The sequence below is a fragment of the Balaenoptera physalus genome, assembly GCF_965194825.1.
Source record: "Balaenoptera physalus genome assembly, chromosome: 20".
NCBI lineage: Eukaryota > Metazoa > Chordata > Mammalia > Artiodactyla > Balaenopteridae > Balaenoptera > Balaenoptera physalus.
The window spans coordinates 46271095-46296832 of NC_138901.1; the positions used below are offsets into that span (position 1 = coordinate 46271095).

The 25738-nt window shown below is 39.4% G+C and overlaps 1 protein-coding gene across 8 annotated transcripts in view; it reads left to right on the forward strand.

The window, feature by feature from the left end:
- MYO1D (myosin ID) overlaps window positions 1-25738 on the forward strand; it is a 351112-nt gene that overhangs the window by 85314 nt on the left and 240060 nt on the right. For all 8 annotated transcript variants that reach the window (XR_014257970.1, XR_014257971.1, XR_014257972.1 and 5 more), the window contains exons 2-6: window positions 15235-15443; window positions 17433-17526; window positions 19964-20129; window positions 22357-22410; window positions 23587-23682. Coding sequence is in view for 5 of the 8 variants with exons in the window: in XM_082443690.1 (XP_082299816.1) it covers window positions 15235-15443; window positions 17433-17526; window positions 19964-20129; window positions 22357-22410; window positions 23587-23682 (619 nt within the window). In the remaining 3 variants the exon portion in view is untranslated. The remainder of the gene's footprint in view (window positions 1-15234; window positions 15444-17432; window positions 17527-19963; window positions 20130-22356; window positions 22411-23586; window positions 23683-25738) is intronic.

Here is a 25738-nt window from a genome sequence, read left to right on the forward strand (position 1 = left end):
CACTAATAATGATTTATTGAATGAATGAATGCAAATAAAATTAAAGACAGCAGTAAGAACATTTAAAGTTACTATTTCTCTACAAGGAATGCCTTACTATATAATAGAAATGTGTTTTGAAAAAGCAATCATAATCTTTAAAGGGTATATATCAAAAATAAATTATTTCCATAGAGAGGGAAGGGTAGGGGAGGGAAGGGTAGGGAAGGGAAGGGAGGAAGGAAATGAATGGATGAATGAATAATTCAGCCAGGCATCTCCAGACCACACTTTCTGGTTGACTACCTTTGGTGTTGCTCACATGAAGAGACGTTGCTCTGGAGAAGAAAACCAAGAGATGAACTTAGGAAGTCTATAAAACCACCGCCAGTGGCCCTAGCTAGTTTCCTATATCCTGTGAAAAGCCTAAACGTTCTTATGGAGGGGTTTTGGCTTCAGAGGGTCCGTCCTAGAAGAGCGCTTTCTGTCCACGATGCCTAGCTGGATCACGATTCGTTCCACTAACAGAAGTGACCCTCGCCTGAGGATAAACGCAGCGCAGCGCAGGTGCAGCAAGCGGGACACTGGGACCTGAGCGGGGGAAGGACACTGCCTGCCATTCAGAGGGCTGGCGGTGCCGCTCACGGTAAAAATAGGACCTGGTCTTCTGCACCGCATGCCAGTAGTGTGCCTCGGGGTCCGTGGTGGAGTGTCTCATTTCTTATCACGGTCCTGGGAGGTGAGGTAGACACTAGCATTGTCCCACCTTCCAGATGAAGACAGACCCTCTCTAGCAGAGAGGTAAGATCACTTGCCCGTAATCATAGAGCTGGTTGGTGCTGCACCGCCGTCAGGTTGCAGAGCACGCTTTCTTAATGCGCCCTTCTGTCTGCTGTGAGGGTCCAGGGAGGCCTTGCGCTGCACTGGTGGGCTGAGGTGGTACTGCTCAAGCCCGCTCTTCCAGGACTGCAGTGTGTTAATAAAAAGTCAACATCGAGCATCCATCCTATCTCAGATGCTCTTAAGGCAGTGTAAACCAAGAGGTGCCTGGAATTACCTAGATGGAGGCTGTATAATCACATAAATAACGTAAATGTCAAGTAACTTAATTTTTAGGATGCCTTCTTTGAACCTTCCCACTGCTAGAGATGGATTAGGTGTCTTTTCTCTAAGCTTCCATAGCATCCTTTCTATCTTGTTGCCTTAAATCTTTTCTGAAACAGCATGTGTGTGTATCTGTGTGTGTGTGTGTGAGAGAGAGAGAGAGAGAGAGAGAGAGAAAGAGAAGGAGGGAGGGAGGGAAGAAGGGAATGATTTAAAAAATTATGTAATTTTTTTTTAATTTTTATTTATTTATTTATTTGTTTGTTTATTTATGGGTGTATTTGGTCTTTGTTTCTGTGCGAGGGCTTCCTCTAGTTGCGGCGAGTGGGGGCCACTCTTCATCGCGGTGCGCAGGCCTCTCACTATCGCGGCCTCTCTTGTTGCGGGGCACAGGCTCCAGACACGCAGGCTCAGTAATTGTGGCTCACGGGCCTAGCCGCTCTGTGGCATGTGGGATCTTCCCAGACCAGGGCTCGAACCCGTGTCTCCTGCATTAGCAGGCAGATACTCAACCCCTGCGCCACCAGGGAAGCCCAAATTATGTAATTTTTAAACTCTCTTTCATTATGCTTACCACATGGCCTTGTCTGTTTATGTAAACCTTTTAGTACAACAATGCCATGCCTTATTCTTTGTAACTCAGGCTCCTGACATAGTGCCTGGCACGCAGCACTTTTTAGTTCTACTCACATGTTTATGAACACACACAACCAGCAACTAGCAGAGCAGGATTCAAACCCAGGGCTCCAGGGCCGTATAACTCTAAAGCTCGTAATCTTTCCAACGTAGTCCCTGCCCATCTCAGGAACATACGGTAACAAAGGGGATAAAACGAATTGACTCCATCACATAGAGACCATGATTTTGCCAGAAGCAGAAACAAGATGCCTTCACCCTTGGGAGAGATTCTCCCCTAAGAACTGGGGGAGGTGAACTGAGCCGTATTAAAGTTGGCAGTAAGCTAATGAGTGTTGCATAAGTTTGGTACACCAGTAAAGAAAGGGGTCAAAGTTTTGTGTACTTTGAAAATAAAACTGCAATATAGTCTGTCCTTTTGAAACGGGCCAGCATCATTGATTGAAAAAACCCACACCCAGGAAACAGAAATCTCATAGATTGTAAGTGGAAGTATAAATTGCTGCAACCTCTTTGGAAAATAATCTGGCAATAATTCATAAATTTAAATTGCAGATAATCCTCTGAATTACCAATTTCAATTCTAGAAATGTTTTCTACAAGTGTATATACACATATGCACAAAGAAATATATGCCATTATATATATAGTTGCATTGTTCATAGTAACAAATGATTGGTAATAATCAATTAAATATTTTATTGTATATTCACCCATGAAATGAAGTACTATACAGGCATTAAAAATGAGGCTTTTCTCTATTTACTTACATGAAGCCATTGCCAAGATATATATTTTTTTAATTAGAGAGACAGAAGTCATCCATGGAAAAAACTACATGAATGCATATGTGTGTGTATGCCTAAACTATTTCTAGAAGAATTCACAGGAAACCAGTGACAGTGGTTACCTCTGATGAGGGAAGCTGTGGCAGAGATGAGAGAAATACTTTTCACTACCTATTCATTGATATCTTTTGAATCTTTTACTAAGAGTCTGTATTGCCTATTCAAAAGTAATAAATTAATAAAATTTAAACCTACTATATAAGGAAGCATGGAAGTTGGATTTTTATTAGCAACTTTTAATTTTGATATACTTTCAAATTGACAGAAAAATTTCAAGAATACTACAAGAAACTTCCTAGGAGTATACCTTGCATTTAGTTGTTATCTCTCTCTCTTTTTTTTTGTCTTTCGGCCACGCTGCATGGCTTGTGGGTTCTTAGTTCCCCAACCGGGGATCGAACCCATGCCCTCAGCAGTGAAGGAAATGGAGTCCTAACCACTGGACCACCAGGGAGTTCCTGTTGTATCTCTTCTAATCTGGACTGTTATTCAGCATTTGTCTGTTTTCTTGACTGTGAAGTTTTCCACTTATTTTGTAGACTGTCCTTCAGTTTAGGGTTGTTTTCTGTTTCCTCCTGATTAGATTCGGGTTGCGTGTTTTTGGCAGACACCACAGAAGTGATGGCTGTGTCCTCACCGCCTTCTACCAGGAGGAGCTGTCTTTCTCTGGGTTCTCAGCCCCGAGGCTGCAGGAGACACAGCTCTCCTTCAGGGCACACATAGAAGCTTTCAGGTCATTTCATGGCTCTTAAGCTGGGAACTTGAATCCCTGAGGTCATCCTTTTCATTCACCACTTTGTCCAGGGACATTAGGACCTCCCAGCCAACTTCCTATACTTGTTAACTTTTCCAAGAATGTTTGAAAATATCATATATAGTCACCCAGCTCTTTGTTTCTTACAAAGGTTGATTAGGAGTATCCAATGGAGATTTTTTTTTTAGGCGAGTTTATTTTTATTTATTTATTTACATTTTGGCCACGCCTCATGGCATGTGGGATCTTAGTTTCCTGACCAGGGATCGAACCCGTGCCCCCTGCAGTGAAAGTTTGGAGTCCTAACCACTGGACTGCCAAGGAGGTCCCCGCGATGGAGATATTGATGTATCTCTATGGCCAGATCACACCATGGACTATCAGTGCTCTCTTTACTACTAGAAATAGAGTCATTAGTGGCTGTAAATCTAATCATATTAGAGAGCCAATTCCAGAACCCCCAGAACCAGTTCAGAAAACTCATCCTGAAACGGGAACCTTCCTGCACTGTTGGTGGGAATGTAAATTGATACAGCCACTATGGACAACAGTATGGAGGTTCTTTAAAAAAATAAAAAGAGAACTACCATATAACCCAGCAATCCCACTACTGGGCACATACCCTGAGAAAACCATAATTCAAAAAGAGACATGTACCACAATGTTCATTGCAGCTCTATTTACAATAGCCAGGACATGGAAGCAACCTAAGTGTCCATCAGTAGATGAATGGATAAAGAAGATGTGGCACATATATACAATGGAATATTACTCAGCCATAAAAAGGAACGAAACTGAGTTATTTGTAGTGAGGTGGATGGGCCTGGAGTCTGTCATACAGAGTGAAGTAAGTCAGAAAGAGAAAAACAAATACCGTATGCTAACACATATATATGGAATCTAAGAAAGCAGTACTGATGAACCTAGTGGCAGGGCAGGAATAAAGATGCAGATGTAGAGAATGGACTTGAGGACATGGGGAGGGGGAAGGGTAAGCTGGGACGAAGTGAGAGAGTGGCATGGACATATATACACTACCAAATGTAAAATAGATAGCTAGTGGGAAGCAGCCGCATAGCACAGGGAGATCAGCTCAGTGCTTTGTGACCACCTAGAGGGGTGGGATAGGGAGGGTGGGAGGGAGGCTCAAGAGGGGTGGGATAGGGAGGGGATATGGAGATGTATGTATACATATAGCTGATTCACTTTGTTTTAAAGCAGAAACTAACACACCATTGTAAAGCAATTATACTCCAAGAAAGATGTGGGGGGAAAAAAAAAAACTCATCCTTAAAATTCTGTTCCTCTGGAACCACTCTTGGTACCAAAATCTGTGTTAGTTTAGGTTACCCAGAGAAACAGAACCAACAGGATAAGAGTATGTGTGTGTGTGTGTGTGTGTGTGTGTGTGTGTGTGTGTGTGTAAACAGTTTTTCGCTTATGTAATTTTGGACACTGTGAAGTCCAAGACCTGCAGTAGGCAAGCAGGAGACCCAAGACAGCCGATGGTGTAAATTCTAATCTGAGTGTGTACTAAGGCAGGAGACCTATGTCCCAGCCAGCTCAAAGACAGCCAGGCAGAAAGGATGCCTTCTTACCCGTTTATTCTAATCAGGCCTTCGACGGTTGGATGAGGCTCGCACATTGGGGAGGGCACTCTGCTTTGCTCGGTCTGCTGATTCTAATGTAATCTCAACTAAAATGACCCTCACAAACACACCCAGAAAAATGTTTGACCAAACGTCTGGGCACCCCGTGGCCCAGTCAACTTGACATATCAGATTAACCACCACAGGCACATGCGTTTGTTTGTTTCAGTATTGGTGATATTAATTTTGATCAGTTGGTTTAAGTGGCTATAAGGTTTCTCCACTAAAAATTATTATCTTTCCCTTTTGTAATTAATAAGTGATTTATGGGGAGATCCTTTGAGTCTGTGTAAATATCCTCTTCCTAGTCACACTTTCAACTCCTTGTTTAGCATACTTGGATCATTTTCTAACTCACATCATTCCTTCTGTATTTCTTAAGTGGCATTCCACTCTAAAGAAGGGCTTTTCCTTCTCTTATTTATTTCTTTTTTACATTGGTGTGGACTCACAGATTCTTATTTTATCCAAAGGATTATAATGTTCCTAACCTTAATTATTTTAATGCTCATATGGTCCTAGATTTGGCCAGGAGCCCATTCAAGCTGGCTGCTCTGGCCTTTTGACATGTCCCCGTTGTTCCTTGAGTACTTCCCTACTTTCTGGCTCAACATGCTATTCCAGTTTCATCTTCTGTTTTCCCTGTCCAAGCTCTGGAGTCAGCTTTTCCTCCAAGGAGCCCTGGGTCCTTTTAGTTAATTAAGAAGGACGGTATTTATAAGCCAACATCTGGGTGCCATTGCTTCTAAGCTCTCTCAGCAAACGGAGCTAGGAAATGTATGTGTACATACATCATCCCCCCTTTTATCTCCCGTAATCCATAAATTTATACTGAAATCTCCAATTCTAAGTCAACCCCATGTATTTTGTAACTTCCTTCTCTAACAGTGAAAAAAACCTGTCTTGGTTGGAGTAGGTACCGTTCAATCATATTTTCCTGGAATAAAAATTGCTATTTATATCTAGATTATGTGAAGTTTCCCACATGAAGGGAAAGATTATTTTATGTTGGGTCATGGGGATATGGCCCATTTTTAACTAGATGACATCTTGCTATATTTAGTACTCCCCCCACCCCAGTTTTTGAAAGTCACAAGGAAATAAGAGAAGTGAAACAAAGTATATAAATAGGAAAAAATGGTAAGGATGGCAGGTGATTTAAAGTTTTGCACACCTGATAGCCTGGATTTTCTCTGTAAGTAGAATGTAAAACCATTTTCTGAGAGAGTAGAGGTGGGATAAAGGAATATATTCATTCATTCCTTTATTTTTTCATTCATCAAATATTTAACCACCCCCTATAAATTCCAGGAGCATGTTGCATGCTGAAGATAAAACAATGATCAAGATAGATATGATCTGTACTCCCCCGCTGGAGACAGACAATAAACAAGAAACTGCTTGTGGTAAATACTATAAAGGAAACAAGTAAGTGTGAGATGATGGGGGTGGGGTGCAGTTTAGACGGGAAAGAATTTGTTTTATTCTCAGCCAGAGCACACAGTGACCAGGAGTAGTTGGCATGAGATGGGCCAGTATCTCAATATCAGATTGGCCTGACATTGAGGTTTTCCACGGAAGAGATTTAAGGATAGGAATGAGTAGTTAGGTTTATATTTTCAGATCATGCTTCCTGCTGTATGGAGATTGAAAGGGGACAGACCAATTAAGACGATACCTATGATGGGGAAGATACCTGTGACTCCATATTCTTGCTAACATTGTTCACTATAAAACTCTTGATCTATAGGTGAAAAATTGTATCATATTGTTGGTTGGATTTGCATTTCCTTAAATGTAAGTGAAATTGAGACACATTTTCATGGAATTTATTTTGGTATAACTAGTTGCATCAGGTTCCTAGAGTTGCTGCAACAAATTACAACAAACTAGGTGGCTTAAAGCAGTGGGCATTTATTGTCTCACGGTTCTGAAGGCTGGAAGTCCAAAATGGAGGTGTCAGCCGGCCATGCTTTCCTCTGAAACCTGTAGAGGAGAAATCCTTCCTTGCCTCCTTGCGAGCTTCCAGTGGTGACCATCAGACTGTGGCATTCCTTGGCTGGTAGCTGCATCTGCCTCTGTCATCACAGGGCATCCTCCCTCGGTATCTGTCTGTCTTCACAGGCATTTTCCTCTTCTTGGAAGGATACCAGTCATACTGGATTAGGGCCCATCTAATGACCTCATCTTGATCACATCTGAAAAACCTTATTTCCAAATAAGGTCACCCTCCCAGGTATCAGGAATTAGCACTTCAACATACCTTTTTGGGGGAACACAATTCAAGCCACCACACTAATAATCTGCATTTTGTTTTTCCAGGTGGCTAGCTCATTTTCTAACACTATTTATTGACATTTATTATTGGTATTATTGCTGTTTTGAAATGTCACCACTGCCATATACTGAAGTCTTCAGGAATACCAATTATGTCACCTCCGTTATCTCCCACTTCTAGAATTCCTTCTTTCTATTTTAATTTTGTTTTTCCATTTCATTTTGCTTACATTTCTCTACCCCTTCTTCTTGTCCCTGGCTATTTTCAGCAGTGCCCATTCCCCTTTTCTTTGTCTTTTAACGTGACCTTCATTTCTTTGGGGTTTTTTCCTTGAGCTCTTTCAGTTTATCTCCTTTAAAAAAAATGGTTTTAAATATGCTTTTTCTCTTTTTTAGCAATGTTTTCTTTGATCTCTTGGTTTATAGGGCTATATTTTCTTTACATTCTTTGCTTTCATGCAGAAATATTTTTTCATAATTTTTCTCCTTTATGGCACACTTTTCTTTTTCGTGGGTATTCTTTTTTTTTTTTTTAAATTTTTATTTATTTATTTATTTTTAATTTATGGCTATGTTGGGTCTTCGTTTCTGCGCGAGGGCTCTCACCAGTTGTGGCAAGTGGGGGTCACTCTTCATCGCTGTGCGCGGGCCTCTCACCATCGCGGCCTCTTCTTGTTGCGGAGCACAGGCTCCAGACGCGCAGGCTCAGTAATTGTGGCTCTCGGGCCCAGCCGCTCCGCGGCATGTGGGATCCTCCCAGACCAGGGCTCGAACCCGCGTTCCCTGCATTAGCAGGCAGACTCTCAACCACTGCGCCACCAGGGAAGCCCTCGTGGGTATTCTTGATCTGCTTTTTGTCCGTCCAATTCTTTGCCTACTTTTTTCCTTTAACATCTTATCATGGGCGCCATTCTGTTTCACTTTTGATTACTGCCATCTTTTTTTTTTTTTTTTTTAACATCTTTATTGGCGTATAATTGCTTTACAATGGTGTGTTAGTTTCTGCTTTATAACAAAGTGAATCAGTTATACATATACATATGTTCCCATATCTCTTCCCTCTTGCATCTCCCTCCCTCCCACCCTCCCTATCCCACCCCTCTAGGTGGTCACAAAGCACCAAGCTGATCTCCCTGTGCTATGCGGTTGCTTCCCACTAGCTATCTATTTTACGTTTGGTAGTGTATATATGTCCATGCCACTCTCTCACTTTGTCACAGCTTACCCTTCCCCCTCCCCATATCCTCAAGTCCATTCTCTAGTAGGTCTGTGTCTTTATTCCCGTCTTGCCACTAGGTTCTTCATGACCTATTTTTTTTCTTTCCTTAGATTCCATATATATGTGTTAGCATACTGTATTTGTTTTTCTCTTTCTGACTTACTTCACTCTGTATGACAGACTCTAACTCCATCCACCTACAACCAAGATTACTCATACCGCCATCTTTGAATAGGTGTGTTTCATTCTGGGTTGGTTAGTTGCTGAAAGATAGTGTGTAGAAGGACCAGTAGATCGCTGAGTTTGGGATCTGTTACTTCTAGACTCCTTCTCACCAACACTCTGCCCTGAAATGGCAAGAAGTTTGCTTGACTAGCTAGCAGGTCCCATACGTACGCCATGAGACTCCTGGGAGGTGAGTTAGCATTACCTCTTTTCATTTATGAAGATCACCTGCCATAGAGCAGTTGTGTCTAATTTTTCATTTTCTCCTCTCCGTTCTGACAGTCTGCTTTTTTGCAAAAACATATTGAATAATTTCTACTCATTTCTTCACGTAGCTCCACCTTGCAGCTATTCAGAAGTGTCAAATGGGACCCATTTTGTTCCGCAGCCACCTGCATCCTGAGACCCTGCCATTCTTGTCAAAATACAGTTGCCTTGGCCACTTAGGAACTGCAGCCACTTCTGGAGTACTTGCCTGGGCTTTGCAGAGGCACACGCTCCCTCTTGGCAGCCTTCTTCCATGAGGGCTTGTTTTCCAACACTTCACACCCTTTCTTCACAGCTTGTGTTTCCGAGTTGTAGCTCGTTTTCTGTTTCCTCATAGGTAAAGTTTTCTTTTCTGGTTTTATTTTGTCTTGTTGATTATCAGAGGGTAGAGTAGGACTAAGGTATCATTACTCCAGCCTCCTTAAATGGGCATCCCTTAGGTGGTATATGAAGTTGATACTGGACCCAACCCTAGAGAACTTGAGTGTTTAGAGATCTTTGGGAAAGAGGAGCCAGCAAAGGAGACTGAGGAGGAAAACCCAGAGAATGTGGCCTCACAGAAGCCAAGAAAGAATGTGGGGAGGAAATAGGAGTCAATGTCAGATGCTGCTGGGACACCAGTAAGTTGAGGACAGTCAGCCAGTGGATTTAGCAGTTTCGTTGGGAACTTACTTTGGGAAGTTTGATCAAGGTTTACTGAAGTGCTGGACAGGAACCCAGATTGGAGTTGGTTGAGGAGATAATGGAAGACAAAAAAAAAAAAAAAAGGCATGTGTAGGTGAACATTCCTGAGAAATGCAAACATTCAAAGCAATTTAAGATTGCCTTCGCATTGAAAAGGGGAAGAAAACAGGCCAAATCGATGTGGTTAAGCATCACCTATTTGAAAACGTATGTTCTCATGAAATAAATAGTATTTATTCGTGAATAAAAATATTAAGTACATAGTAGACTTTTTTTTTTTTTTTATTTATGGCTGTGTTGGGTCTTCGTTTCTGTGCGAGGGCTTCCTCTAATTGCGGCAAGTGGGAGCCACTCTTCATCGCAGCGCGGGCCTCTCACTATCGCAGCCTCTCTTGTTGCGGAGCACAGGCTCCAGACGCGCAGGCTCAGTAGTTGTGGCTCACGGTCCCAGTTGCTCCGCGGCACGTGGGATCTTCCCAGACCAGGGCTCGAACCCGTGTCCCCTACATTGGCAGGCAGATTCTCAACTGCTGCGCCACCAGGGAAGCCCCCCATAGTAGACTATTCACAGAGAATTTTCCTCCTGGTGATAGAGTCCATATAGTTTAAGAAGTCGATCAAGGGTAACACTGAATTCTGTTAGTGGGTGAACTTAGAATCCTCGGGAGTACATTTTGGAATCTCATCATCCAAAATAAATTCCTTTTTCTCTTCCACCCGACTCAAAAGTTAAATATAGTTTTGTCTCTCATGTTCAGCAGGTGTTCAAATTCTGCCCACTCTCCCTTTGAAACAACTCAAATTTCTCTTTCTCTCATTTCTACTGTTGTTCCTTTCATTGAGGCCCAGCCTTATTGATCTCTTTAGCTAGAAAAGTCTTCACTTTTTTTCTTGTTTCCAGTCACATCAAATTTAGACTTCCTCAATCTGGTTTTCAAAGCCTATCGTGTCAGAAAATAACCTAAGTGTCCATCAGGGGATGAATGGATAAAGAAGATGTGGTACATATATACAGTGGAATACTATTCAGCCATTTAAAAAAAGAAAGAAACCTTGGCATTTGTGAAATGAGGGCATTAGGCTGAGTGAAATAAGTCAGAGAGAAAAACAAATACCGTACTATCTCACTTAAAGGTGGAATCTTAAAAAAAAATACACCAAAAACCCAAGCTCATAGATACAGAGAACAGATTGGTGATCTCCAGAGGTGGGAGTTGGGCCGGGGGGGATGGGAAATGGGTGAAGGGAGTCAAAAGGTACAAACTTCCAGTCATAAATAAGTCATGGGGATGTAATGCACAGCATGGTGACTAGAGTTAATAACACCGTGTTGCCTATTTGAAAGTTGCTAAGAGAGTAGACCTTAAAAATTCTCATCACAAGAAAATACCTGTAACTTTGTATAGTGACAGATGTTAACTAGACTTATTGTGCTGACCATTTCACAGTATATACAAATATTGAACCATTACGCTGTACGCCTGAAACAAATATAATGTTGCATGTCAATTATACCTCAATTTTTAAAAAAAAGCCTGTCATATCAAATCTGACTCCCTCCTACTTTTCCAACTGTTTCCTGACATTCCCTAGTACAAGTTTTCTGCTCTGGTTAGGCCAGCCTCCTTCCCGTACTTCTAATCTTGCCACATGGTTCTGCCTTCATGCTTAAGTTCATGTTCGCAATTAGCACTTCATTATCTTTAGGATTGTTTTGTGTGTGTTGCCCCACCCCCAGTGTCATACTTCTCTGTAGGGTTGTACACATAGTCTGTCCATGTCTGATCTGAGGGAGCTGCATACATCTTGACTTATAGGTAATCTTTTATAGAAGCACATGTGCAAATTAACGAGGCTACGTTTTTAAAAAAATAAATGTTTCAGGGACTCCCTTGGTGGTGCAGTGGTTAAGACTCCGCACTCCCAACACAGGGGGCCCTGGTTCGATCCGTGGTCAGGGAACTAAATCCCACACGCCTGCCGCAACTACGAGTTCACATTGTCACAATTAAGGAGCCCACCTGCCGCAGCTAAGACCAGAAGCAACCCAATAAATAAATAAATAATTTTAAAATAATAATAATAGATGTTTCAGAATTGATGTACGAAAGACTATTGTTCTCCAGAGGCATAACCTTGGTATTTTCTCCATTGCTACTCACTAATTCAAAAACTTTTTAGAACCTCTTTGTTTCATTCAGAAGCCAGTGAAAATAATCCAGCGCGTTCAATACATATTTTTAATAAACTCCTTAAAGAAATTGTTTTAAAAATCAATTGCTGTTAAGCTATTTTCACTATTTGGGAAGTTTCAAAGGGAAAAAAAAAAAACTGAACAGAGCGAAGACTATAGTAGCCCTAGTGTTGGGGATGGGTACCAAGAATGGCTTCCTCGAGGAGCTGAGTTTCAGGCTTTTGAAGAAGGAGTGGAAATCTGCCAAGCAGAGGGGGGAAGAAGAGGCAGGTGGAGAAGGGCATTCTAGGCAGAATGGACCCCATGGGCAAACCATGCAGGCATGGTGGCCTTGGGAACTGGAACTAGCTCATTAACGTGAGAGCAAGAGTGACATGGGCTGGAGGGGTGGGAGTGGGGTTGATGTGTGGAAGTGTGTGGAGTTAGGAGGGTCCAGTGGAGAGAAATGTGGAGGCCAGAACACAAAAGACTTGTGTGCCCTACTGTAGTTTGTATATTACCCTTCAGGGTTCCATATCAGAAGGAGTTTGTCGTGATCTTCTTTGCCACCATGGTACCTGCTTTTAGCATCTTACCTATCACACTGTGTCATTATTATTTATTTATAATACTTCACTGTTCTTTATTCCTTTTTTAATCCCCAGGGTCACACCCAGTGCCTGGCACAAAGTAGATATTGAATAATGAATTATAAAATTTATGAAACCTGAAATATTTCAACTATGCAGAATGAGTGATAAAAGTTTGTCATAAAAGGTTTGCACACAGAGGTCCTAGAAATGCCTTCCTTGGTCTCTTGTAAGAGATGGTATCACGCATTTGTCATCTAGGATAATTACTGACATTCCTCCTAGAGGCAAACCAGAGGTGAGGATTACCTAAGTGCTTGCTTACTTCATACCCTGAGGCTCTCCAAAGCAAACGGAAATCTTGGGTTGGTGTTAAGGTGTATGCTGACACCATCTAGTGGTGATTTTGAGACCTAACCGAATTGAAAGTTTCGTCTTTAACAACCAAACTTTTGCTGAAACATTGTATTTAATGTCGTATTTTGTTAAGCCTTTGCCACTGTCTTCAAGTTCATAGCTACTCAGTGGATGGTTTTACCTATTGTGTTTTACAAAGATGCTCAGAAGTTTTGATAAACAAAACATTCTATTTGAAATAAAATGGAATTTCAGAGAAAGTACATGATTGGACGGACCTGGAGTCTTAGAACAACATTGTAATCTCATATGTTATTTGCTGTCTCTTAGTCACAGAGTTCCAGACTCATGAGGCAATTTTTTTTTCCTAATATCCTTCTCCTTCTCTTTACTTTTCTTTTTGGACAGTGTTTTTTAAGCTAAAGAATTTTGTCCTTTCGATTCTTATCTTTGAAGATAGCTATCGAGCATGTCCTTCAAATTTTCAGGTTAAGCCAGAAAGGCTTAGCTTCTTATTATGTTTGTGGGTCTTTGAACATGAGTTATGTAGACATTTTGCTTGTGACTTGTGTTGGTTGACAGCTGAGGCAGGCAATCGAATTAGGATCACTGCATTAATTCCTCACGTGTAGGGATTGCTGTGATTTTCGTAGCAATGTTAATAAAATGAAAGCATTCATTAAAAATCTCCTTCATGCAGAACGTAATTGGATGCATAAGATTAATTGCTTTTTTTTTTTTTTAAGTACTCAATGCCAGAGGGAGGGACGGGTATAATTATCACCATTTTACAGGTGAAGGAGGCAGAAACTCATGGAGGGTAAGCAGCTTTCATAGGCTCGCTGCTCTTAAGTTTGCAGGGTGAGCCTTTGGACTCAGGTGTCAAGGATTCCAGGGTTGGTGCATTTAGCTAGCATGTAAACTTTCTGTCCAACAATGGGGAGGATGCCTTGGAAAAGCACAGGAGAAAAATGCACAGAAAACCTTAATGTAGTCAGTAACTCTTATTTAAACATACACTAACTACTTGATAAAAATCTTGGTCTTAATTTATTGTTGACATTATCAGCATATTTGTTTCCACTCCTAATTATAGCTGACAGCCTTCATTCCAGTGTAAAGGGAGTTTAAGGGTCTTGCCCTTTGCTCTCAAATGCTTCAGTTATTTCTCGCTGCAGTGACCCTGCAACAGGAGTGCTCAGAGACCCGGCCGCTGTCCACGGACCAGCATTCTCCCATCCTGGTGCTCCCTTCTCCCAGCTCTTGGAAGCGAGCTCTCTCTGCCTGTGCCTCTCAGCAGGTGGAGAGTGTAGTGGCAGCCACTTGTGTAGAAACGTCCATTTGGGTGTTGGCCTCGCTCTGGTTCATATGTGTTTATATGTGTGAGTTAATGTGTCAATGGTAAATATATATGGGTTTTCTAAATTTTATATTGAACTTTTTCTTTGCAAATATAGTCACATGATTTTGCACAATTGGAGTCATATCATGTATGCTGGGTTTGTTTTTTTTACTCTTTTTTTTCTTAGTTCCTCTGGCTTTCTTCCAGCTGCCCACATGGCCTTCCTCCTCATCACCCTACTGTATGTATTTAAAAATACGTAAGACATAATATGCAGCCTTCCATATTTTTCTATGCTCATGTAATCATTTACAAAATATATTTATGTACAATTTATATACATATCATATATATATACAGGGTGGATTTTTAGCTTCTTATATGTGTGAGTGGTGGGATCATGTTATACTTTTTAAAATACACATACCTTTCAACCAGCTATCCCATTCCTGGGAATCCGTTTCACAGAAATAAAGGCACTGATTTGTAAGATTATGTGCCAAGAGTACTCTCTACAATATTGTTCATAAGAGCAGGAAGGATGGGGGGATGATTGAATAAATAAGGGTATATCTGCACTGTGGAATTTTAGGCAATCATTTTTTTAAAAAGTGAATTTGATTTATGCCAGAAATGCCTCCTCTACCATTCTCTCTGGTATGGGTTTTGCTGTTTTTATTCCTTTACTGACATTTTAGTGGGATTTCAAGAGGGAGAAGAAATAAACGTATTTGGACAATTTTCTTTACAACTGAAAATCTGACTAAATGGATTTCAAGACCTGCTCCGGCTTCTGTTATCTTTTCCTCCTAGAGCTCTAAGGTTGTCTTCAACTCTTTTTATTTCTTACCCTTCTGTATTTTGGAAATTAGGAAATCCCCAGCCTCCAAAATATTAAATTCTTTCTTCTCTCTTGGCTTATAACCCCTACTGGTCTTTTCTACCAGCAGCATCCGAAGGAACCCAGCCTCAAGCATTATCTCTAAAAGTAAACTCAGAACCGTGAAATGTCAGTTCAGAAATAGTTCCTGGGATGTTTGGATTTTCTTGGAAATAAGAGACTCACAGGAAAGAAATAGCATCTCTGTATAACCACAGCTCCATCTTCCTTTTCTTTGGCTTCTGTGCAGATTTGAAAAAGGGCGCATCTACACATTCATTGGAGAAGTCGTTGTCTCTGTGAATCCCTACAAGTTGTTGAACATCTATGGGAGAGACACAATCGAGCAGTACAAAGGGCGCGAACTGTACGAGAGACCTCCGCATCTTTTTGCCATCGCCGATGCTGCTTACAAGGCCATGAAGAGGCGATCAAAGGACACTTGCATTGTGATATCAGGTATTTAAGGAGTTCCCTGTACTTCCAAGGTCAATATATATTTAACTGACTTGGTACTCAAGGGTCCGAACAATTGATTAGGTCTCTTTTGAAGTTAAAAGCTTAAATAATTTTATAGGAGAAAAAAAAAATGTAATGCCAGATTATTTCTATCATTTCTGAGCATCTGCTAATCTTGGTTCATTTACACATTACCTATTATGTTTGGATGGACTTCTGGTCAATTTTGTAGACCGAGGTGACATGGGAAATTCATCCTCCCATCTCAAACACGGAAAACTACTGGATAAAAATGTAACAAAAATTATTTTAAATAATCACAGAATGAAACCAGGAAAATGAAATCCTGAGGTACCAAAAAGGAAGAATGAACTCCAAGTCAGACTGGTGAACGGGAGCTAGTGACCAGGGACATACAGAGGCCTGGGGGCTGGAAACAGGCTCTCAGAGCTGGGGGCCAGAGCTTTAAAGGCCGCAGAGGGGGAGACAGGTGACAGACCCTGGGTGCTCAAGTACGGGAGCCAAGCCCTCTGTGTAAAGCTGAGCTCTTCAAGGAATCTTGTGTAGTGAGTTGGGAACAAGAAAATACCTGCCCACTGACCCAGGATACCCTCTCCCAAACTGTGGGACTTTTTTTTCGTGCTAATAATACCTCATATTCGCATGAGTGGCTTTATACTTTTACAAGGCTTTGGTGATATTTATTCCATTTTGGTTATCAGTGCAGCTCTCTGATTGGTAAGTAGGACAGTTGTGTTTCTACTTCACAGATGAGGATATTAAGGGTCAGAGAAGTGAGGCAACTTAGTGTTGGAGTTGAAGAATTATATCCTAGGGCTACATTTTATTAAAACAAATTTTGAAGGCAGTATTATTGCCTGATTGTAAAAGGTGGCGGGGTGCGGGGGAGGCAATTTTACAAGTGTATAAAGTGAAAGCAAAAAGTCCCTTTCCCTTGAATACCTTGTTCCCCCCAAAATTCTAGCAGTAACGCCTGTGAACAATAAAGCATTTATCCTTTTAAACATTTTCTCTGTGTGTGCAAATATGTATAGTCACACATGCATATGTAATTATAAATATAGAATTATAGAATTATGTTATAACTGCTATTACATAACTTGTTTTTCCATTTAACAATGTCTAGTGGACATCTTTTCATTAGAGTACCTATAGAAGTAGTGCATTCTCTAACAGTTGTGTAGTATGCCATTGAATAGTTGAATCATAATTTATTTACCCAATCCTCTACTGATGGGCATATTATTTTCAGATTTTAGCTATAACACATAGTATAGTCTGCAGAAATAGTCTGAAAACCTTTGAAGATTATTATTGGATTATATTAGTATTTTTAGTATTTCTAGAGTATAAAATTCTACGAGTGGAGTTTTGGGTCACAAGGGATAAACATTTAAAAATCTGGGTTGATAATTATAAACTTATCCTTCTTCCCCTCCTTATGTCAGTTGTCATGCTTTTTCTGTGACACCATATGTCTGGAGCTTGCTGCTTTTGTTTTGTTTTTTCACTAAAATTTATCTAATTTTCTGAAAAAATTATTTCATCCCCATTAAGATTTTTTAAAACTCTGCCATAGAAAACAAAGTTATATGAGTTTTGCCGTGGCCACTGTTTGTCACTTTCTTGTTTCTTTTCCAATGGACTTCAGAGTCACTAAGTACTAAGACTTTAAGGAATTAGTTTACCACGTTTTATCCCTCGATATTTTTACTAAGTAAATCTTGATCTGTAATCTGTTATTTTGCTTCTACAATAGTTTTAATTTTTTCAACATGTTCAGACCTGTTAGAACCAATCCCATATCAAGACAGGATGAAATAACTCAAAAAAACCCCCAAAAAACCAAACAATGAAACATAAGGGATTTCAAATGAATAACTAATGTCAAAACTTGAAATTATTCTATTAAAAATTATTCCTCTTGGTTTAAGTTGTGATCTTAAGCCTTGCACAATTCTTCCCCAGGGGAAAGTGGAGCTGGTAAAACGGAAGCCAGTAAGTACATCATGCAGTACATTGCGGCCATCACCAACCCCAGTCAGAGAGCGGAGATTGAAAGGTAAGGGCAGTCTAACAACGCGAGGAAGTTCTCACTGGAGCTTCATTTTCTATACAGACTTGACTAGGTTAGGCCTAAACTCTGATATGCATGGAGTGTTTATTAATGGTTAAGCTACTTTGATTCCCTTCCTGCATACTGTCCCTGTACTTTTATTTATATCCCTCGATTTCTATATTTGTTTTTAATAGAAAGATACTGCTAAGGTGATTCTAGTCTATCACCGCTGCCTTCAGTGTTATGTGTGCTCAGCAAAGATGTTATACTTACTGGTAGCTGTATTGTTCAAGCTCTCACAGGTTTCTTGCTCTTTCTACTTTACCAGCATCTTTTCTAAACTGTGTTCTACACTCCCTAGAGTGAAAGGGGGACTCTAGGAGGCAGATCCATGCTGTTCCATCATTGCTAGAAGCAGAACCTTGGTATTAGAAGCTCTGAATAGGGTTCATTTCCTGAACGGGTTTCAGGCCGCATCATGCTCTGCTCACAGCAAGATGAGTGATAAAGCGGGTGCACACTGTCTGGGGCCCAGTGTTCAGCAGAGTGTCTGGTACGTGGTATTTACGTAGTAAATATGTAAGGAATGAAGGGGTGGGTTTTTTTAAAAAAAAAAGAAAGTAGGAAGTGTGGCTATAAAGCAACATGACTTGACTTTCTTATGTGGTGTGGACTTTTTGAAGAGGAAAAAGCAAGAGCTTTCCAAAGTTGCTACTTTGAGGCTCAGTATTTATTTACAGAAGAATCACATTCTGTATATACATCTCAATCTTCAGTTTTATGAATAGAGAGAAAGGAAGCTGGGTTGGTCTGAAAGCAGAGAATTTGGACTAGACTACCCTGCATGGGTAGAATTGGGCTAGATTGCCAGGTCAAAAGAGGTATTTTTCTTAATAGTGATACATCCCCAATTCTGATTCTGACTTTGCAACCTAATAGGACAAGAACAAGGATATAAGTAAGTTTTTAAAATTTCCTTTGGAGCTGAGGAGAGTAACTGGCTGAGAACTAAATTTTATTTCTAAACCCAGTTGGTACAGTGGAGTAAGGCATATTTACATTTACTAGTTTATTTATTTATTTTTTTAATTATTATTTTTTTTTTGGCTGCGTTGGGTCTTTGTTGCTGCGCCCGGGCTTTCTCTAGTTGCGGCGAGCGGGGGCTACTCTTCGTTGCGGTGCACGGGCTTCTCATTGCAGTGGCTTCTCTTGTTGCAGAGCACAGACTCTAGGCACGCGGGCTTCAGTAGTTGCGGTGCGTGGGCTCAGTAGTTGTGGCTTGCGGGCTGTAGAGCACAGGCTCAGTAGTTGTGGTGCACGGGCTTAATTTCTCCGCGGCATGTGGGATCTTCCAGACCCGGGCTTGAACCCGTGTCCCCTGCATTGGCAGGCGGATTCTTAACCACTGCACCACCAGGGAAGCCCCATTTACTGGTTTTTTAAGAGCATATCTTACCACAGTTTTATAGACACTTTCTTTTATTTACCATAAGCAAGCAGTTTCCCTTGCCCCAATTATAAGTATACTTTCATTCGTGAGGAGATAAATTTGTAGGGTCACTTAACAGTGGTAGTGGAAGGACCAGGGGATCCAGTACATCAGGTTATTTCGGCGATATGCCCATGTAAGAGGGATTTTGTCAGTGAAATAGAAACAAAGGCATAAAGCCTAGAATGAAGTTAAAATATATCCACTGGGAGAGACTGCTCTATAAAGAGTTAGCATTCATCGAATAAAGAATGACTTAAGTACCTGGTACCAAAGAGAGATTCCGTACAGCTTCAGACGAAATGACGAGCAGTTTCTAAACTAAGCAAGACCACATTTATGATGTATTAACCAAATGCAGTAAATTTCACTAGGCTTTATAAGCAAGAACTTTAAAAAATGGAGTCATTTTCTGTATCACCCGTTCTTTTCAGAACATCTCTTTTTAAGATTTTTCTTTATGTAAATAAAATATGTTCATTTAAAAGAATAACTAAAATTTACAGCATGATGTAAAACATGAAAGTTCCCTGAAATTCCACCCTACCTACCCCATCAACCTAGGTAACCATAGTGAAGTGTGCTGTCCCCTCCAGATTTGTAAGCATTTACTAACACGTGTGTGTGTGTGTGCACACACATGCACCCCCCACACACACACACACACAAATCCTGCAATACATATTATTTTGCAACTTCATCTCACATTCATTAATATATTCTGCACATCTTTCTATGTCACTGCATATTATACTGGGAAACAAAAATTTATTTTTATCCATCCCTATTGGTGGACATTTAGGTTGTTTGCAATATGTATATTTTTTGATGTTACAATGTTACAGTCAGCATCTTTGTACACAAATTTGCATGTCTTTTAATGAAATTTAGTTTCTTTAAAGTCCCAGCCTTTAAAACTTTTACAGCGACTTTCATTTATCTGTGTTAAAGAGTGAAGAACATGTTGCTTAAGTCCAACTGTGTCTTGGAAGCTTTCGGAAATGCCAAAACCAACCGCAATGACAATTCAAGCAGGTTTGGAAAATACATGGATATCAACTTTGATTTCAAGGGGGACCCTATTGGTGGACATATCAATAACTACTTACTGGAGAAGGTAAAAAGTGCTTAATTTCTGAGGGTAATGTTTGCAAATGCTGATTTTTTTGCCCTAGAATTGTCTTTTCAAATTGAGTTATAATTAACCTACAATATTAGTTTCAGGTGTACAATGTAGTGATTCAGTATTTTTATACATTCTAAAATGATCACCACACTAAGACCAGTTACCATCCATCACCATACAAAGTTTACAGTATTATTGACTATATTCCCTATGTGTACATTACCTCCCCGTGACTTATTTATTTTGTAACTGGTAGTTTGTACTTCTTAATCCCCTTCACCTATTTCATCCATCCCCCCAACCCCATCCCCTCTGGCAACCACCAGTTTGTTCTCTGTATCTATGAGTCTGTTAATGCTGAATGTTTTTTTTAAAAACCTGATTATATTAATAGAATTTCTTTCATTGCCCCAAAGTAGCTGTTAATCCTGTTCTCTGTCCCTTCCTGCTCCTCAGTCAGCTTTCTATGGCAAAATAATCTCTTTTTGTGTTCTCTTATTAGCACTTACAGTATCAAGCTGGGAAAAGTTATAGACTTTGTAGGTAAAGGTTTAGGTGGGGGGAGGGGGGAGGGGTGCCAACTTTGGGTAAGGTTTAACAAAAACCTATCTAGGATTAATCACTTCTACTCCTTCTACACATCCTCCCATGTTTTTATTTTAATTGACTGGCAATCTCGTTTTCTTCTAGTTTCTCTTTGCTCACTGCTTTATAGTAACATAGATGTACTTTGTGATCTTACAGCCTAATTACGAAGCATACTGCATTTGGTCTGTGAAAACTTAGAGTGTGTTTTTATCTGCCCATGTGAATGATAGGCCCAATTTGTAGAAGATTCCAGTTAAAACTCTCCTCTTGGGACTGCCAGAGAGGTTGTGTCCTAACTAATCTTGAGTAGATTCGCCTGGTTATTACAGTTAAGATTGAACTTTACTAGGTTAAGTCTCCACCTTGAATTGTACTCAGGTTTGAACTGACATGCCTTCTCAGTTAAGTGTTTTCCATCTCAGTCACACCATAGCAATCTTTATGGCAGCAGAATGCAGTATAAATCTTATTTTTGTTTGTTAAACTGAAGTCAAACTGTTAAGGAAATCTTGTTTTATCAGAGTCAGTTGAAAAATGACAGGAAATGCCAGTTATTATCAGTCTTTTTTCCAGAATGTTTCATGGCTTCACTTTATGTACATGCTCAATCAAAAGAATCCCCTTGAATGAACATACATTTTGAGTCCTCTCTCAAGAGCAATCTTTTTGAAACCATCTAAAGCAGAGGTCTCTGTATATGGATTTTGTTCAGCTCACTTTATTACAGGATATAAGGCATTGCTTTTTGAAATACCAGCAGACCCTCAGGAAGGGAATGTTGAGAATATTCCTCCCTAAACATTCCTTCCTGTTCTCCCCACTTGCAATCCCCCCACCCAAAAAATTTCCTCTTTAGGCTCTAGGTTTAAAAAATCAAAATAGCTTCATTTTCAGAAAGTTTAAGGAACTCTGTTTTTAAAAGAGTAAAAAGAATTATCAAAAAATTGCACAGAAAACCCCATAGAGGAGATCTAGTTTTAGGTTGGTCCCATCCGTGCGGTCTTTAGGACATTTCAGTGCACTGTTGATACAGGATTCCCTGGGAAAGTGGCTCTCACTTTCTTTTAGGAGTACATTCTCAGATTAGTGATTTTTTAAAAATTTATTTTATTGAAGTATAGTTGATTTACAATGTGTTAATTTCTGCCATACAGCACAGTGATTCAGTTATATATGTATATTCTTTTTCATATCCTTTTCCATTATGGTTATCACAGGATATTGAATATAGTTCCCTGTGCTATACAGTAGGCCCTTGTTGTTTATTCATTCTATATTATATATTCTATAATAGTTTGCATCTGCTAATCCCAAACTCCCAATCCATCCCCCCCCATCCCCTCTCCCCTTTGGAGATCACAAGTCTGTTCTCTATGTCTGTGAGTCTGTTTCTGTTTTGTAAATAAGTTCATTTGTATTATTTTTTAGATTCCACATATAAGTGATATCACATGATATTTGTCTTTCTCTTTCTGATTTGCTTCACTTAGTATGATAATCTCTAGGGCCATCCATGTTGCTTCAAATGGCATTATTTCATTCTTTTTCATGACTGAGTAGTATTCCATTGTATATATGTCCCTCATCAGATTAATGATTTTAATGTGCTTTTTTTCTTTTTTTTTTTTAGTCTAGAGTGATTGTGCAACAGCCAGGAGAAAGAAGCTTTCATTCTTTCTATCAGGTTAGTAATCTGTTATGCAGATAATCAACCATTTGCTCAGTTGTACAGGAAATGGATGTTTTTATTTGGGACTCTCTCCTGTCCTGTGCCTCCCATGCCTCCATTGGCCCACGACACGTTACACATGCGTGCACACACGCATACACTCTACCCCGTGGGCTTCTTCAGAGACTTGAGGAGCATAGCTGTTATAAAGAGCTAGCAGGTGGTTAACCAACCAGACGACTGCCTTAGTTGAGCATCCCTGTGTTTCTTTGCAGTGTAGGTAACATTTTAATGACCCTAAAAGCTTTTGAAATGGTACATTCTGAATATGTTAAATTAATTTTGTCTTATTTTTGAATTGAAACTTTTGTTCCCATTTTGGGGTGTTCCAGAGATGGGAATAGAAATTCAGGTTGTTTTCGTTAAAAAAATCAATTTTAAAAATCCAATAGTTACATCTTTTCAGTAAACCAAAGTGTGCAGTTTAATATAGAGGATTTAAATGTATTACCTTCTAAAATGCACGTTCTATGTAGAAGGACTATGCGTATTGTATTTGTGTTTTTGTTGACAATTCGCCATGTTTCCAATAAACTAGCTTTCTACCCAATATAAGAGTTCTGTTCATTTCAAGAACCCGTAACTTTTTCCGCACTTGAGTGAGAGTGTTGGAATTTGTCTTTGTCCACCACTACAGTCCTGGTTACCCAGTTGTCCTTTCCTGGGATATAGAGATTGATGAGGAAAAGCTGTTTGTTTCCAGTGTGATTCAACATATGACTGACTGCTGACACCTCTTAGTTCTGAGGCAATATTGACTTTTTCTGAATTTGAAACATAACCCTATGCTGTCCAGATAGCAAGGCTGCTAAGCACGTGACCACCACAGAGCGCGAGCTCCTGTTTTACAAATGGCCACAGTCAAAGCAAAACCTTTCATGCCAGTTATGTTGTGAAAGGGCTAAGACTTTTTTAAGTAATCTTCCTCATGACTGTATAACATTGTCCATCACTGATGATGTTGAAGCCATTCTTCGAGGTTTAAAAAAAAAAATCTTCAAAGCTAGAAACAGGAGGACCTAAGTGAATTAGCCCAGAAAATGAAAAAAAGCTAGACTACCAGTAAGAATACATGGTGTGTTGGGTTCAGGATATATTTTGCTAACTTATTTTTAATTAAATATGTTTCAGCTACTCCAAGGAGGTTCAGAGCAGATGCTCCGCTCTCTGCATCTCCAGAAATCCCTTTCATCCTACAACTACATCCATGTGGGAGCCCAATTAAAGGTAAGAGTTTCCTTTTTGAGATGATTCAGAAATAGAATCAGAGAATCAGAAGGGACATTAAATAATTATCTGGTCCAGCCTGCTGCCTTTAGGCAAATGAATGGCTCTTTTATTCTATTCTATTTTTAAAATTCTCAGGGACGGAGATTCAATATATTATTGACTCAATAACTTTGCTTAATAACCCATTACTGTATTTTATCACCATCCGATAGGAAAGAAGTTTCTCTCTTATGATCTTGTGGGGTTTAAAAAATTTTTTAATCCTATTACTTTTATTTTGACACTATAAAAATATTGTTAGAAGTAGGAAGTCCACCGCAAAAGAAGGTACCATATCATTTGGCCAAAGGCAAGTTGGTAAGACAAAAGAAAGTTTAAAAGCACTGTGGTTAAAAATAAATAAATAAAAGCACTGTGGTTGAAAATGGATATCAAAGATTGCCATTCACTATTTTTTCCAATAATGATTTTGATGTATCCTAGAAATAGTTTTGTGACCCTTGGAGCATTTCTAGTCAGCCTTCAATTTTTTTCCATTATTTTCCCCTTCCTTTGCATGTAAGCCCTTGCTCACACATATGCAGATCTTTTTGCCCTTTTATTTCTAATTAGTTTTCTGCTATATATATAATACAATTTCTGCTAGCCATTTTATAGCTAATCCTAGTAATATAGTAGCTTATTGATGATAGGTTATAAAACAGTAATTGCAGTGTTACCCAATTTTGTTGGGGGAATGGTGTGTGTGTGTGTGTATATATATATATATATATATATATATATATATATATATATATATATATATACACACACACACACACATACATACACACACACGCACACACACATACACACATACATGAAATAAGATTTGGAGGGAACTAGACCAGGGTTTTACTTCTTTACTCTGGATGGATGAGATTATGGGTATTTGTGTTCTTCTGCTTTTTCCACATTGCACATTTCTTCTATAATTAAATATGCACAGCTTTTGTAGATGGGGGAAAAATAAAAGAATTTATAAAAGGAAAGAATCTAGATGTGGAGGTGTTTTTTGTTTTTTGTTTTGTAATTTTTGCTCTTCGTCTTAAGCTAATTATACCTGCATTACTTGTTCAATGGTATTTTTATTATTGTGCATATAAATAAATGATATTTAGGGTTTTGCAATTAATTTTCCATTGTTTGAAATTTAAGTTGCACGAATTTTTTACTTTTACAGTCATCTGAGAACAGGATGTTTGGCTGAAAATTAATTGAAAGCAAACAAAACACCAGAAGGCAATACTCCAGCTTTCTGAGAATAGGTCAGAGGTACTTAAAGATGTATAAAGGATTGTAAAATGAACACTTAAAAAGCCAGTGACTGAAAATATTCTTTTTAAATCAGATTGTCTTATTGACCAAGTGGCTTTTGGCCCAGTCATGTAGAGCCCCACAGAAAGCAAGTATTAAATAAACATTTAGCCTTTTTTTTCAAAGCTAAATTTAGCTTAGGTTCCCCTTCCATCAAAGTTTTCCATTCCTATTCCTCCCCCTCCTTTTTTTCTGCCTCTCTAATAAAAACAAAGAAGCAATACATGATCACAGTCAAAACCTAAAATAAAGATGAACCAAAAGGAAATAAAAATATGCTAAAGCTCACCATCCAGAGATAATTATTGATAACAGTTTATGTGTATATATTTATTCACGGAATCATATAATAAATCCTGATGAAATAAACCTTTTATTATATTATAATCATTAATATCTTCCCATGTAAACAAATATAAATTAATAGAATGATTTTAGTAACTATAAAGTATTGCACTCTGTGTATCATACTTTTACTTAGCTATTCTAAAATATAGGACTCATGTACAATTACGACCCTGTGGGTTGCAGGTAAGGTAAGACCCAATTAAAAGTCACCAAAAACAATAAGGAACTTGGTTATCTCACATAACAAGAAGCCCGAGGATGGGGCAGTTCCAGACGTGGTTAATTCAGTGCCTTAACAATGTTGATAGGGACCCAGATGTTCGTTTATTTGTTTCTCCCACTTACCAAT